This window comes from Microcaecilia unicolor, chromosome 12 (genome assembly GCF_901765095.1).
Source record: "Microcaecilia unicolor chromosome 12, aMicUni1.1, whole genome shotgun sequence".
NCBI classification, from domain to species: domain Eukaryota; kingdom Metazoa; phylum Chordata; class Amphibia; order Gymnophiona; family Siphonopidae; genus Microcaecilia; species Microcaecilia unicolor.
The window spans coordinates 25,111,535-25,127,584 of record NC_044042.1 but is presented as its reverse complement, the minus strand read 5'-3'; the positions used below and the strand labels follow the sequence as shown (position 1 = coordinate 25,127,584).

The 16,050-nt window shown below is 44.4% G+C and overlaps 1 protein-coding gene across 1 annotated transcript in view; it reads left to right on the top strand.

Moving 5' to 3' along the window:
• The window catches only part of LOC115482101 (copine-8-like), a 119,186-nt gene that overhangs the window by 91,023 nt on the left and 12,113 nt on the right, over positions 1–16,050 (top strand). Inside the window, exons 10-13 of the mRNA XM_030221667.1 lie at positions 1,841–1,887; positions 4,387–4,568; positions 5,110–5,237; positions 8,624–8,726. Of these exons, the coding sequence (XP_030077527.1) occupies positions 1,841–1,887; positions 4,387–4,568; positions 5,110–5,237; positions 8,624–8,726 (460 nt within the window). The remainder of the gene's footprint in view (positions 1–1,840; positions 1,888–4,386; positions 4,569–5,109; positions 5,238–8,623; positions 8,727–16,050) is intronic.

Here is a 16,050-nt window from a genome sequence, read left to right as displayed (position 1 = left end):
CTTGGATGGATAAGATCAATGTAGATCTGCATAGTGTTATCTGTTTAAATGTATGCAGTCTCCCACCACTGAAAATTTACCTCTAACTATTTAAGGCAGAAGTTCTCATCTCAACCCTCTTTGGAACACATACAGCTGGTCAGGTTGTCAAGATATCCACAATGACTGTGCATTAGATAGATTTGAGTTTGCATGCACTCCCTCGATTGTATGCAGATTTATGCATAGTCAACCCCCCCCCCCCCCCCCCCCCCGACATTCAAAAACGTTTAACCAGCCAGGAACAGCACCTGGTCAGTTAAATGGCACTTTATTATTTATTTATTATTAGGATTTATTTACCGCCTTTTTGAAGGAATTCACTCAAGGCGGTGTACAGTAAGAATAGATCAAACATGAGCAATAGGCAATTACAGAAGTAAAAATATTTGAACAACAATGCAAAGTATGGCATGGTATACTACTTGCAATGACAATACAATATGTACTAGAACATTATAATTGGTAGTGAAGGGTAAGGCAAAGTATATTCAATGGAGAATAGCCAGTTATCCCACACTGAATATTTCCAGTTAGCGTCTAGGAGATAACCGACTATATCACATGATATAGTTGGCTGTTCCAGAATATTCAATTCACATCCACTATCTTCGACTATCGACTTAGCCGGTTAACTATAAACTGGCTAAAAATAAACTGGATATTCAATGCCGGTCACTAGAAACGGCTCGGCATTGGATAACCAGGCTGACCGCCGACCACAGCAGTTAGCAAGGCTCCCTCCCGCGGTCTGAATATCAGCCCCGTTGTGGATATCCAGAAAACAATACTGGATGGGCGTGTCCTCGGATCTGAGCTGGGATTCAGTACTCGGAGAGGGTAGGAATGAAATAAAAACCAGAAAGAGGATCCTGGTTTTGACATTTACCAGTACGAACACTCATTCTGCTGCTTACATTCAGCTAGAGCAGGCCAACCCACAGGCTCCCAGTCAATATATTAGTAAAGGGCGACTGTATAACTCTGTCAATAGGGCAAGGCTTGGCTAGTCCTGATTTTGCTCTCATTGCATGCAGAGACATGCAAATTCCACATTTCCTATAAGAAATAGGACCTAAGTCTCCTGGCGGCATAGACTGGTGGGGTTGGGAGGGGGAGGCTCGAGGGAACCAAGGCTGGCTGAGCCTTTCCCTACACATCAAGAGCTATCTAGCTGTATGCAGGGTCGCTGAGAGACTGGGCTGGGCCCAGGGCACTGCCCCAGCCGCCCTCGAGGTCACCGTCGCTGCTGCTCCCCCCTCCACCTCCCCCATGGTCGCTGCCGCTGTTCCCCCTCCCCCCCCCCCCCCGAGGTCGCCGCCGCTCCCCACCCCTCCACCTGCCCCCCTCCGTCCGCTACCGGGCCAGGCCCCCTGCATTGAAATCACAGTGCCTCTCACCTCTGTGTGAAAGCGCTGCAGGCAGCAGGGCACCAGATTGCCTGCCTTCGGCCCTCCTTCTCTCCTTGTGTCCCGCCCTCGCGGAAGTTACATCAGACGAGGGTGGGACACAGGGAGGGAAGGAGGCCCGAAGGGAGGCGATCTGCTGCCCTGCTGCCTGCAGCGCTTTCACACGGAGGTGAGAGGCGCTGTGATTTCAATGCAGGGGGCCCGGCCCGGTGGCAGATGGTTGACAACGGAGGGCGGGTGGAACTGCGGCGCCGGGCCCCCCTTGGAGGCCCGGGGAATTTTGTCCCCCCTGCCCCCCCTCCACCTTCTCAGCGGCCCTGGCTGTATGCTAACCTTATCAAGAAGGATTACTATGACAGCACCTTTATAAATGTTTGCTGTTGTCTTTTCAGGACCCAGATTAACTTCACAGTTGCCATCGACTTTACAGCTTCCAACGGTGAGTGGCATCCCTTGCATGATCCTCTGAGTTTCACGTGATCTGTCTAGGTGCACCCCCTGACTCTTGTCAGCCTGAAAGGCTAATCTAATTATGATTTTGCCTTATTGCATGGTTGAACTTGCAGTCCTGTCTTTCCTAGCAAAATTGACTGGACAACATCTAGGAAAGCAGTAAGGGAAGGTCAAACTGGCTAATCCTTTCAGTGACAGCTGGGTAAGGCTAGCAACTGACTTGATCAGTCTTGCTTTGATTTCCATTGGCTTCATGGAATAACTGTTCTGATTTCTCCAAGGAGACCAGTAATTCCAAGTCTACCTGGACCTACCGTGTCGTTGGTGGCTAATGGGGGCAGGAGCAATTCCCCACACATTCCTGCCCACGGCCGGCTCCTGAGTCAAAATGGCTTCCGGGACTTCCAAAAGTAGTCTCGGCAGCCGTTTTTGAGATTGGAACCCTCATGGGCAGGAGCAATCTTGATATGTCTTAGTGACTTAGTATCTCCTTTTTCTTTCTCTGCGAGTCTTCCAATGTCTGTAATTAGTTGTAAGAGTAAGTAACTATTTATAAACAGGTGATGTTCTGAGAACAATGAGAGTATTAGTGATCCCTTGCATCTGAGATCCTTCTCAACTGCCAGATATCTTCATTCGCAACTCTACATGTCGCAGAATCTATGGCTTATCCAAAATGACAATTTGCATGTTAGTTAAAACTTTGATGAAACACTTTTGCCATTCTAGAGTTCCACTGGGGAAAAGGGATATATAGGGATGCAACCAGTGGTCAGGTGCATTGGTGAAGGAACTGCTATAATGTCTTCTCCCTAAGATGCTTTGGGGCTTATTTTCAAAACAAACAAAATGTCTAAAAAAACATCATAAGGTGGTAGATGGATGTTTTAACACAAATGTCCAAGTTGCGATTTTCGACTCTCCAATTTTAGACGTTTCCACATTTCAAGGGGGCATTTTTGGGGCAGGACCTAGGTGGCACCAACAGATAGATGTTTTTCTGCAATAATGAAACAAAACAAAAATGTCTAGTGCCCAAATTAAAACCTTTATGGCTAGATCTGTTTCAATCATGATTAAGTGACCAAAAGGTGCCCTCAATTACCACTGGAGGGATTAAGGTGTAACACCCTTACTCCCCCAGTGGTCACAAACCCACTCCCTAAGATGTGAAATATATACCAGCTTCAGATATGATGACCATTCTTACAGCAGTAAGTAGGTCCCAGGAGTAGCCTAATGGTCAATGCAGAGGACTGTAGAGAAGGGGGCACAGGCCCATATCCCACTCTAACTGGTACATTTGTGGTGGAACATGTGAGCCCTCCAAAAACCACTAAATGCCTACTGTACCTACAAATAGGTGACACCTGCAAGCTTGAGAGCTATTGTAGTGGTGTACAGTGAGGTACAGGAAGTGTTTCTATGTTCCTGGGGGGCTCACCATACAATATAAGGGGGTTATGGTGAGATGTGAAGGAGTGGCCTAGTGGTTAGGGTGGTGGACTCTGGTCCTGGGGAACTGAGGAACTGAGTTCGACTCCCACTTCAGGCACAGGCAGCTCCTTGTGACTCCGGGCAAGTCACTTAACCGTCCATTGCCCCATGTAAGCTGCATTGAGCCTGCCATGAGAGGGAAAGTGCGGGGTACAAATGTAACAAAAATAAAATAGATACTCTTGGAGATTCTACATGGAATGTTGCTACTATTGGAGATTCTACATGGAATGTTGCTATTCCACTAGCAACATTCCATGTAGAAGGCTGCGCAGGCTTCTGTTTTTGTGAGTCTGACGTCCTGCAGTCTCACAGAAGCAGAAGCCTGCGCGGCCACATTGGTGATCTGCAAGGGCTGACTTCTACATGGAATGTGCGGGGAACTGAGCAACTGAGTTTGATTCCCACTTCAGGCACAGGCAGCTCCTTGTGACTCTGGGCAAGTCACTTAACCCTCCATTGCCCCAGGTACAAATAAGTACTTGTATATAATATGTAAGCCGCATTGAGCCTGCTATGAGTGGGAAAGCGCGGGGTACAAATGTAACAAAAAATAAAAAATAAATAAATGTATACCTGGGACCTTTTATGTGAAGCCAACTGCAATGCCCCCTAGACTGCCCCACTGCTCTGCTGGGATGTCTGTGTGGGCCAGTCTACTAAGAACGATGGCCCCCAGACATCCCAATGACTGTTTTTTGGGTGTTTTTCTTGTGGACCTTTTTTCCCCAAAATGGTCCCAAAAGAAAAAAATACACTGAGCACAAACCGTCTAGAAAAGGCAATTTTCAAACCAAAGGGATAAACGTTTTTCAGGTTCAAAAATGGCTATGTTCACCATTCGATTTTTGGACATTTAAAATCAGACTTAGACATTTTACTGAAAATACCCCTCTATGTCTAACTTGTGACATTTGGCACTCATGTTACTTTGCTTGGTGAACCCAAGCAGCATTCCTGCCTTTTAATCTGACGTTCTTTCTTACAGGGAACCCTTCGCAGTCAACTTCATTGCACTACATGAACCCCTATCAGATGAATGCATATGCCATGGCGCTCAAGGCAGTCGGTGAGATCATTCAGGACTATGACAGTGACAAGATGTTCCCAGCACTTGGATTTGGAGCCAAAATACCTCCAGATGGACGGGTGTCCCATGAGTTCCCACTGGTATTTACCCTATCTTTTGAGTTGCCAACTGATGTCAGATTATCAAGAGAGGTTGATCCAGTTCTGGTTTTACCCCGTTGCTAGCAGGGACTTGTAGTTTTCATTTCTCTGTTGCATTCCATAAGAAATTTCCGGCATCCAGTGGGCTCAGCCTGCCCTGAAAATTTGGAGTCCATTGGTAACTCTACATAGTTTCATTTTCTCTGTTTTTTTCTTTTCACTTCTATCATTTAGACGTGTTTTCTTTCTTTCTTTCTTTCTTTCTTTCTTTCTTTCTTTCTTTCTTTCTTTCTTTCTTTCTTTCTTTCTTTCTTTCTTTCTTCCCACAATTATCCAAAAACGAGTTTCGGTTCAATGTGGCTTAAATTTAACAGTTGTTAGAGATTACATTGATTCAATTACATTTACAAGGTTGTATGATGCTGTGTTTTGTTATTTTGAGGATTCATTGTATTTTATTTTACTACTGATCTCTGTGTGTGTTATGGCGATCGGTGAAAGGATTTGATTTGAAGCGCCCCCTTCCTTCCTCTCTTCTCAGAATGGTAACTCAGATGATCCGTACTGCAATGGGATAGAAGGAATCCTGGAAGCATATCACAACAGCCTCAAGACAGTACAGCTTTATGGGCCAACAAACTTTGCACCAGTTGTTAACCATGTCGCCAGGTTAGTAACAAGCAGGGTGTTTTTTTGAGGGGATACTTGGGGGTACTGAGTACCGGCACCTTTTCCATTGTCTACTAAAATTGACCCGTGGTCCCCAAGTTTTAATGACAGAGCTCAGGCTCTACACAACAATTCTGCCTTGTCATAGATTCTGTGACTGGTTGCAGGGGGCCTGGCTATTGTGGGGTGGGTCCCTTAGTCTTCACCCCAACCCTGAAGGGTGGTCCGGCATTTGAGTACTGGCACCTTTTTCGCTAGAAAAAATGCACTGGTAACAAGCTTTATTTCATAGTACCTTAGAAATTGTAACAAACAGTTAAGGCTCTGGGCCAATTTCTAAAGTTTTAATCAGGGGCGTAGCCAGACCTCACTGTGGGAGGGGGCCAGATGCTGAGGCTGAGGTTGGGGCACATTTTGAGTGCCGCCCTGCTGCCCCCACCGCCACGCCTCGCCTCTCCTCCTTGCTGCTTCCCCTCACCGCCTTGTCGCTCCCCCCGCAAAAACAAATACCTTTGCTGGGGGGCTCCCCAACTTCCGCCAGCTGAAGCCTTCTTCAGTGCAGGTTTCCAGCGCAGCCGCATTCGCTGCCCTGCTCTTCTTTCTTCTTGCTCCTCCTGTGCACGCTGATGCTCCTTCTCAGTTTCACGTAAAGGAGCGTCAGCGTGCACAGGAGGAGCAAGAAGAAAGAAGAGCAGGGCAGCAAACGCAGCTGCGCCGGAGACCGGCGCTGAAGAAGGCTTCGGCTGGCGGGGGTTGAGGACCCCTGCCAGCCAAACCAGGGGCCCGGATGAAATTTGCGGGGGCCCAGGCCCCCATGGCCCCCCTGTAGCTATGCCCCTGGTTTTAATATCGAAGAGTGGAAGCCTCCAGTGCCTAAAGAAGTCTGATAGGATATAACTAATACCCCTAATATCCCTACAGTACATAACACAGTAGAGGTCAGCAGATAAAGGCCATTTGGCCCTGCAGTCTAAACTGTTCCAATTCTGGTCATCGCACTTCCTTGCCCCTTACCACTGAGTGGTGTGCGAAAGGAGATCTCCCACCTGTCAACTGCACAAGCTCAACTTCTTGCCAGAGATTTCTACTTATTCTGCTTGTTGTCAGCTGGACCTGTTCTAGGTGTCTTGACACTTTTCCCCAGCTGTACCTCAGGTGGTTGTTCCATTGTATGTAGGGTACTGCAGACAGCAACTCAAAGAATTCCCAAAATGAGGCACTGCAGGGAGAAGGCATTAATCTCCTGCAAGTGGTTGGATTGTGTGGTTATAGCTAGGACCCCTAGCAGAGTGGGAGGCAGGGGAAGAAAAGGAAATAAAAGCGAATGAAATTTAAAAACAAAATGAAACACCAGGACATCTCTAGTGTGTGCCCCCCTACTGATACTGCCCAGCAGAAAGAGGGCAGATTATCCTTTTATGAAATTTTAGGCAAAATAATTTGATCTGTTTCTAAAATTTCCCTCCTTCTACTGAGTAACAACACTGTCCATCTGCCCCAAAAGCAGGGGGCTGCATCAGCTCAGATAACAGTTCTCTGACCCCTTCATTCTTCTCAGCCACTGTAGGTCACTAAAGGGTTTTTTTCACAAAGGTGTGCTAGCGTTTTTAGCACGCTACGAATATATGGGCATCTCTAGTATTTAGCGTATTTTTATTTTTAGCACGCGCTAAAAACGCTAACGCACCTTTGAAAACGGACCCTGTAGAAAATAAAATATAATCACTGTGAAATAATAATCAACCTCGTTGTTCACCCAAGGGCTCTTTTGAAGGAAGAAGTGAGTCTTTGTCATTACATTTTTGTTTTCTGTATTTTGCTATAAAATTATCCTTGGTGATGTAGTGGAGATTTACGTTAAATATTAAAAACAAAATAATGATGAAGCTCAAAAACGTTTTGCTATAAATATATGAGGAATGACACCTGCCTCCCCCAAGGCAAGATCATTGTACTGTATTCCTGCTGAGTTTTAGGTTTTCTCTCTTCTTGAAGTCTGCTGGTTTTGGGTACTTTTAATCTCATGTCAAAAGGAGGTACATCTGGAGGGGAGGGGAGGGGGGGTGATGTCTCAGTTTGGAATCACTCTGTGCACTGCCATAGATCTCAGAAGGATGATGGCCCAAGGATTTGTTGTGTTGAGGTCAGAGCTGCTCTTTAACCTGCCAATGGTCTTGGGATTTGAACCCAGATTCTTTTCAGTCTCCAATATCATCGTTGTTTGAATATATTTTTTACTGCTGTAATTGTCTGTTGGTTATGTTTGACTTATTCTTGCTATGCACCGCCTTAAGTGAATTCCGTCAAAAAGGCAATAAATAAAGCCTAATAAATAAATATATAAATTCAGAAAGACAGCAGGCTGATCCAAAGCTGTGCATGGACTGTCGAGAAAGCAGAGAGGGACATTCCCGGGGCAGGGTAAATCAGGGAGACCAGCCTGGGCTGCGTGCTTTGGAGGACCCCATGATTTGATCCACGTAGTCCCTTCCTTTTTCTCGCTTTCCACTGGCAGACAAAAACCGGCCCTTCTTACCCTTTCTTCTGGCTTCAGTCTCAGAACTGCCAAGGCTCCCGCATCAAGGGGGAGACTCCCACTTTGGAGGTCCACCTCCCACTCAAAATCAGAAAACTCCCATGGAATGTAGGACAACATTGCTGGTTTCATTTGCTCTAGAACCGGACCAAAATAACATATTTAGACTTTATTTCCGTCACATTAATACTCCCTTCCTTGGATCAAAAATTCAAAATTTTCCTGATCTCTCAAGAGATACACAAAAGAGAAGAAATGTGTTTATGTTGATAAAGCAAGACTTTTTTACTTAAATTGCCATGTAGATGTCACATTCTTCTGGAATCCACTAACTATATTTTCTTTGACCCAGGGAAGTTGTTAGAATTTATTTCTAGTAAAGAGTAATGTTGTATTTATCCTGGGTTATAAGCGCTATTAATCGGCTGTGCCAGCTCTAATTCCTTCCATACTATAGATATAATTATTTCTTATAATTTAACTGAGTCTTATATAAGACAATTTCTTAGTTCTTGGATCACTAATTGTGGACTAAATTGTATTCTTTACTGCCTTATTTTGATTTAATCTTATAATTTGTATTTTCCGTATTTCAAGGTTTATGTTTATTGCATAAATGTAAATGTGAAAATTCATAAATAAAAAAAAAGGAATGTAGAATTGGGAGCCTCCACTCATTTATTTCTCTACCTAAAGTAAACTAGCGCCTAAGTAGGGGTCTACTTGGTCTCTTAACCTAGGAACCCTGTTGCAATATTGTCCTGCATATCCAAGCCAGTCTGACCGTATTTTGCTTCTGAGATCGTGGTTTAAGGCCCTTCCCCCAACCGTTGTCTCTTCCCTGCATTAGGTATGCTGCTGCTGTCCAGGATGGCTCCCAGTACTTTGTGTTGCTGATTATCACTGATGGGGTGATATCGGATATGGCACAGACGAAAGAGGCAATTGTTAACGTAAGTTCAGCCGAGTTACAGTGTGGACAGAGAGAAGGTCTAAAGTTAAAAGGCAAACTGGTATGGACTTGTAGTTCCAATTTTTACAGGAAAGACAGAGACTACACATGCATAAATGCAATGCACAAAACCATATCTGGATCAACCTGTCAGGGAACAATCATAGAAAGAAGTTAACTATTCTTGAAACAGCAATAGCTGAAATCTTCTGGTTTTGCCTTCTCTAAGGGGATAATTCTAGTATTTAGACAGCAGGAATGTGTGTTAATAATGATGTTCTAGTCATTTCCATGCATATGTAAGCTGAAATGTATGTGCCATGATTTGATGCCGTGTACTTTGCCAGTGAGCGTGTGCACAGGCAGAGTGTGGCTGAAGGGCACAGGTCGACATATAAATTATAGAATTCTATATCATTTACAGGGCTGGTGTAAGTGATCGTGCCTTAATGCGCTTGCATTTTCAGCTATTTCTACTAGTATTCTATAAAGCAGAAGTATATCCAGACCTTGGTTTTGGGCATTGGTGGGGGGTGCGTCTAAAGTGGAGGGGCACATTTTGCCCCGCTTCCCCGCCGCAAATGACGGCAGATAAAGACCTGTGCTTTCCATCCAGTCTGCCCAACAAGATAAACTCATTTTACATGGTATGTGATACTTTATATGTATATCCGAGTTTGATTTGTCCTTGCCATTCTCAGGGCACAGACCGTAAAAGTCTGCCCAGCACTCTTCTTGTACTAAAAGTTCTGAAGATTCTGGAATCCTAAAGAGTTACAAGATTCTGGAATCCCAGTTAGTAGCAACATTCCATGTAGAACCAGGTTATCAATAGAAATCAAACAAAATAAAACATGGAAAAGAAATTAAGATGATACCTTTTTTATTGGACATAACTTAATACATTTCTTGATTAGCTTTCGAAGGTTGCCCTTCTTCGTCAGATCGGTAGATAAAGACCTGTACTTTCCATTCAGTCTGCCCAACAAGATAAACACATTTTACATGGTATGCAATACTTTATATGTATACCCGAGTTTGATTTGTCCTTGGCATTTTCAGGGCACAGACAGTAGAAGTCTGCCCAGCACTGTTTTTGTACTAAAATTTCTCAAGTTAATGTCGAAGCCCCTTAAAATTTACACTCCAGCCCATCCATGTCTATTCAGTCACGATCAGGGCATGGACCGTAGAAGTCTGCCCAGCACTGGTTTTGGTTCCCAATTACCACTGTTGCCACCCAATCTCCGCTAAGATTCCATGGAACCATTCCTTCTAAACAGGATCCCTTTGTGTTTATCCCACGCGTGTTTGAATTCCATTACCATTTTCATCTCCACCACCTGCTGTGGGAGGGCATTCCATGTATCCACCACCCACTTCATGAAAAAATACTTCCTGACATTACTGCTGAGTCTGCTCCCACATATCCTTGGATTGCTCGCAGTTTGCGAACAGTCATATTCCCTCTCCTAATCATCATATATCTGTTCTCTCTTTCTTCCTTAGAGTGAAAGCACTTATCTTTAAATCTTTTTTTTTTTTTTTTTGTCTAGTTGCTCCCACTTTCTCCTGTTTCTTCCAGCCCATTCTGGTACCATGAGTTTTCTTTTTACAACTACCCAGGGATTTCTATTTCTTCCTCTTCCTTCCTTTTTAAAAAAAAAAATTAGCAGTTTAAATATTTTAGATTCCATAATAGAAAAATGAAAATGGAGCACAGAAAAACAAGCCCACAATCAAGGAAAGGGAAATGGGACTTGATATACTGCCTTTCTGAGGTTTTTTTTGCAACTACATTCAAAGCGGTTTACATATATTCAGGTACTTATTTTGTACCAGGGGCAATGGAGGGTTAAGTGACTTGCCCAGAGTCACAAGGAGCTGCAGTGGGAATTGAACTCAGTTCCCCAGGATCAAAGTCCACTGCACTAACCACTTGGCCACTCCTCCACTCATTCCACCAATAAGAGCCAACCTCATCAGTGATGTCACAATGGCTTGATTGCCCTTGGCTCACTTCTGATATTGTGATGTCATAAGGGAAAGGGAAATGGGACTTGATATACTGCCTTTCTGAGGTTTTTTGCAACTACATTCAAAGCAGTTTACATATATTCAGGTACTTATTTTGTACCAGGGGCAATGGAGGGTTAAGTGACTGCCCAGAGTCACAAGGAGCTGCAGTGGGAATTGAACTCAGTTCCCCAGGATCAAAGTCCACTGCACTAACCACTAGGCTACTCCTCCACTAGCAGCAGTCTATGTAGAAGCCTACCCTTTCAGGTCAGCAACACGGCCGCGCAGGCTTCTGTTTCTGTGAGTCTGACGTCCTGCACGTACGTGCAGGACGTCAGACTCACAGAAACAGAAGCCTGCGCGGCCGTGTTGCTGATCTGCAAGGGCAGGCTTCTACATGGAATGTTGCTAGTGGAATAGCAACATTAACATTCCATGTAGAATCTCAAATAGTAGCAGCAGAATCTCAAAGAGTAGCAACATTCCATCTAGAATCTCCAATAGGGAAAGGGAAATGGGACTTGATATACTGCCTTTCTGAGGTTTTTTGCAACTACATTCAAAGCAGTTTACATATATTCAGGTACTTATTTTGTACCAGGGGCAATGGAGGGTTAAGTGACTTGCCCAGAGTCACAAGGAGCTGCAGTGAGAATTGAACTCAGTTCCCCAGGATCAAAGTCCACTGCACTAACCACTTGGCCACTCCTCCACTCATTCCACCAATAAGAGCCAACCTCATCAGTGATGTCACAATGGCTTGATTGCCCTTGGCTCACTTCTGATATTGTGATGTCATAAGGGAAAGGGAAATGGGACTTGATATACTGCCTTTCTGAGGTTTTTTGCAACTACATTCAAAGCAGTTTACATATATTCAGGTACTTATTTTGTACCAGGGGCAATGGAGGGTTAAGTGACTTGCCCAGAGTCACAAGGAGCTGCAGTGGGAATTGAACTCAGTTCCCCAGGATCAAAGTCCACTGCACTAACCACTAGGCTACTCCTCCACTAGCAGCAGTCTATGTAGAAGCCTGCCCTTTCAGGTCAGCAACACGGCCGCGCAGGCTTCTGTTTCTGTGAGTCTGACGTCCTGCACGTACGTGCAGGACGTCAGACTCACAGAAACAGAAGCCTGCGCGGCCGTGTTGCTGATCTGCAAGGGCAGGCTTCTACATGGAATGTTGCTAGTGGAATAGCAACATTAACATTCCATGTAGAATCTCAAATAGTAGCAGCAGAATCTCAAAGAGTACCAACATTCCATCTAGAATCTCCAATAGGGAAAGGGAACTGGGACTTGATATACTGCCTTTCTGAGGTTTTTGCAACTACATTCTTGCCCAGAGTCACAAGAAGCTGCAGTGGGAATTGAACTCAGTTCCCCAGGATCAAAGTCCACTGCACTAACCACTAGGCTACTCCTCCACTTTATATCAAGAAATATCCAGTGGAGAAGAAAATCAATCTCCCATCCAATTAGGCATACATATCATTAAATTCCCCAGTTTAGGATGAACTCTCAAACATTTTTCTCATGCTCCATCAAAAGCCAAGCAAGCTGCACAGGATCAGTAAACATATACCCTTTACCAGATAAAGGAACTAAGGGGCCAATATTCAGACTGCAGGAGGCAACCTGGCTAACTCCCGCGGTCAGTGGTGAGACTGGATATTCAAAGCTGGGCTGTTTCCGGTGACCAGTACTGAATAGCTGGTTTATTTTTGGCTGGTTTAAACTTAACCGTCCAAGTGAATATTCAGCGCTGGCTGGTTAAGTTTAAACTGGCCAAAGATAGGCCTGCTATTTCTGTGGCCTGATTCGGCCGCCAAACTTAGCCAGCAATGTGCTGAATATTAATGGATATCCGGTTATAATTGTGCGATGTAACCAGTCGACAGCTAAGGGGAGAGATTCTATATATGGCATCTTTAAAAAATCAGCACTGAAATCACCGATTATAGAATAAGCTTAGTTGATATCTCAGCGCTTAAAACAATGAAAAATTTGGTTTAAATCCCAGCGCATAAATTTACGCACACTGGGCCATATTCTGTAACTATGCACGTAAATTTCAGAACGCTCACAAAATGCCCATTTCCCTGCCCATAACCATGTCCCTTTTTGCCTGCACTCATTGGAAGTTCGGCGCATTTCGTTACAGAATATGCTTAGCGAGTTGTGTGCCTAAATTCTAATCGGTGCCAAATAGTGCTCATTATTGCTTGTTAAGTGCTGTCATCAGCACTCATTAGCTTATTAAGCTTGTTAAGTTACCCTCACTGTTATAGAATCCGCATCGATTTTGGCACGGATCTCTAGGCGCACTATATAAAATACCTGAACACTTGTGATACAATTCAACCAAAGACCATAATGGACATTACCTGACTCTTCCTCTCTTCTCCCTCTTTAAGTTCCCCCCAATTACCTATCATACCACAATATCACTTTGCATTCATTCATACCATGTATTTGTTCAGACCGGAATCGGCTAACGTCGTTAACGGTAAAATGTAAGCCATATTGAGCCTGCAAAAAGGTGGGAAAATGAGGGATACAAATGTAACAAATAAATAAATAAATAAAATATAGAATCTGGAATAAGTGTTGACTGGGAATATTTAGTGGGAGAAAACTGGCTATCTCCTGCTGAACATTCGCCGATAACCTGTTAAGCACTATTTAGCCAGCCAGGAACCATTCCTTGCCTAGTTAAATAGCGCTGAATATCGGGAACTGGGAAATGTAGGGAAAAACATAGCCAAATATCGGAGAAAAGTGGGAGATGGACCATGGTTTCCAGAGATCAACGAAATAGTCTTGAAATGTAAACTTTATTTGATAAAAGACTCAACACGACGCTGTGTTTCAGCCACAAGGCCTGCCTCAGGAGTCTAAAAAGAATTATACATACACAAATAAATAAACAATAAATAAATAGGGGAGACTATGTATAAGATAATAAAATAATGCAACATTGAGAGTAAAAGGAACATCGTATGTATTTATAAAGTGGATACATTTCAAATGATATAAATATATACAAATCCAACAAGTATTTGAACAAATATATAGGACAAACCAAATGGAACAAAAATGGCAATAAAAGTTGACCAATACATAAATCATATATGCTATAGTTATTTTTAAAAGGTGCAAAATGACACGTGTGGTTAATAAGTGATGTAAAACTTACTAACCTTATGATATACAATTTTAACTTCTAGATTTTCAGTACGGAACACTTCCAATGAAATCCGGTAAAAGTGGCCTATAAAACATAATAAAATGGAAATGGAAATTGTAAAATGAAAATGTAATTATATAAATAGCCCCCACAGCAATAACCCAGGTTTTAGCAATAAAAAAAAGGTTTCCTACTGAGCTGAGTGGCTCTTGCAATACCCAAGAATAAAATAGGATTTCAAATCAACATTTTCTCTTTCTCATATGCTAATGTCAGAGACAAATTAGCCCTTATAGAGATAGTGTCCCATGGGTCTCGTGAAAAGCCTGTGAAAACCAAATTTTCCTGGGGGCATCATGTACTGTCTTTTTGTGGTATAACCAAAGTGGTTTACATTTATTATATTCCGGTATTATATTCAGTCACAAGGAACTGAAGTGGGAATCGAACCATTCCCCAGGTTCTCAGCCCACAGCACTAACCATTAGGCTACTTGTCTACTCGAGATATACTGTATTGACTTCTGCCCCACCCCCATCAAGAACCCATTTCCTGAAAGGAATATGATAACAATTTACTATAAATGACGATTTTCAACATTATCAAAAGGCAGAATCTCCTTAAGATATTTCCTAAAAAAAAAAAAAATTAGCTGACAAAAGTTGTGTACTATGAAAGCTCAAAATACATAACTTCCTGGCTCTAAACCTATTTTTTAACAATTCCATCTTCAGGTATATAGATAAAAAAATCTCTGATAGAGAAGGAAGAAACTGAATAGATGTCCCATGTGAATCAAATGCCATGAATTGTTTATCCATAATAGCCAAATTGGAATCCACATATTAAAGTTTGAAGAGGTTTCATGAGTAAAATTGCATGCTGAGAGACAGGCCCACAAAACATAGACTCTGCCCTCGTTTAGCATGTGTCGCGTCCGCTGCTCCCTCCGGCGCCTCCGCCGCAGGGGGCGGGAACCGGCGTCCTCCGTGAAGAGGGGTGGCGATTCGGGGGCCGCGGCGGGGAGCTGAGGCCCGCCGTGGTGATGGCCGCTCGGTCCGGGGCCGAGGTCGGCAATTGCGGCTGCCGGTCTCTCGGTCGCCGGCGGGGGAGGAAGTGTTCGCGCTGGAGGAAGAGGTGGTGCCCGGGCGCGTTGGCCGGCGTTCTCGTCTCTCCCGGGCGCGGGGGGTTGGAGCTCCGCCTCTGAGGTGCTGGATTGGGCAGACAGAGGCAATCAGAAGGGCTCTGTCAATAGCCAGGCCCGGGTTGGTTGGCTATACCTGCGGGGGCGGGGCGGCTAATGCGGTGCAATACTCTGTCTCATCCTTCAGAGTCAGAACTTTGCTTCAGGTTCTGTTCCCGAGGCCTGTTTCCTGTGGTTCCTGTGTTTCTCTGCGTTCCTTGTTCTGCTGGTTTTTTACCTTTGGACTGTTCCTGGTTTTCCATGCTCGCTGCCTGCCTCGACCTCTTGCCGGATCTTGACTTCGTTGTCTGCTGCCTGCCCTGAACTTTGCCTGTTATCGGATGTTCTCTTTCTCCATCTGCCCGCTGCTCTCCTGGTCCCTGTCCGGGTCAGCTCGGCTCCCCGCGGTTCCTGAAGTCCCGTTGACCGCCTGCAGCTGGGGGCTCAACCCTTGGTGAACGGCGGTCGCCGCGGGTGAAGACTTGGGGTTGCACGGCTGTTCCTTAAGGACCCTCGGGGCCTTACGGGACCTAAGGGCTCACCGTCCTTGCACATAAGACAGCATGCTATATATCAAACAAAGAACTTGTTTAGATTTGCTAGACTCAATCCCCGAAGGAACCCACTCAGAATTAGGCATGAAGGCTCAAGCAGGAACAAACAGAAATGACAAAACATCTGTTTTTTACTTGGAGTAGAAGTATCACATAAAGAACGTATAATTCTATTGCCAGCAATGGAGTGGGGTGGTACTTTCAGTCGAACTAAGAGATACCCAATCTTGACTTGGGGAGGAGGAGTCAGCAGGCACAACAGCCATAGTCAACATATGTTTGTCCATCAGGCCCTTGAAGCCTGTTGCACCTGAGGGGGGCCCCAGAAACTAGATCTTCCGTTTAGCCATATGGGGCAACAAATAAGGCCTCAACTCG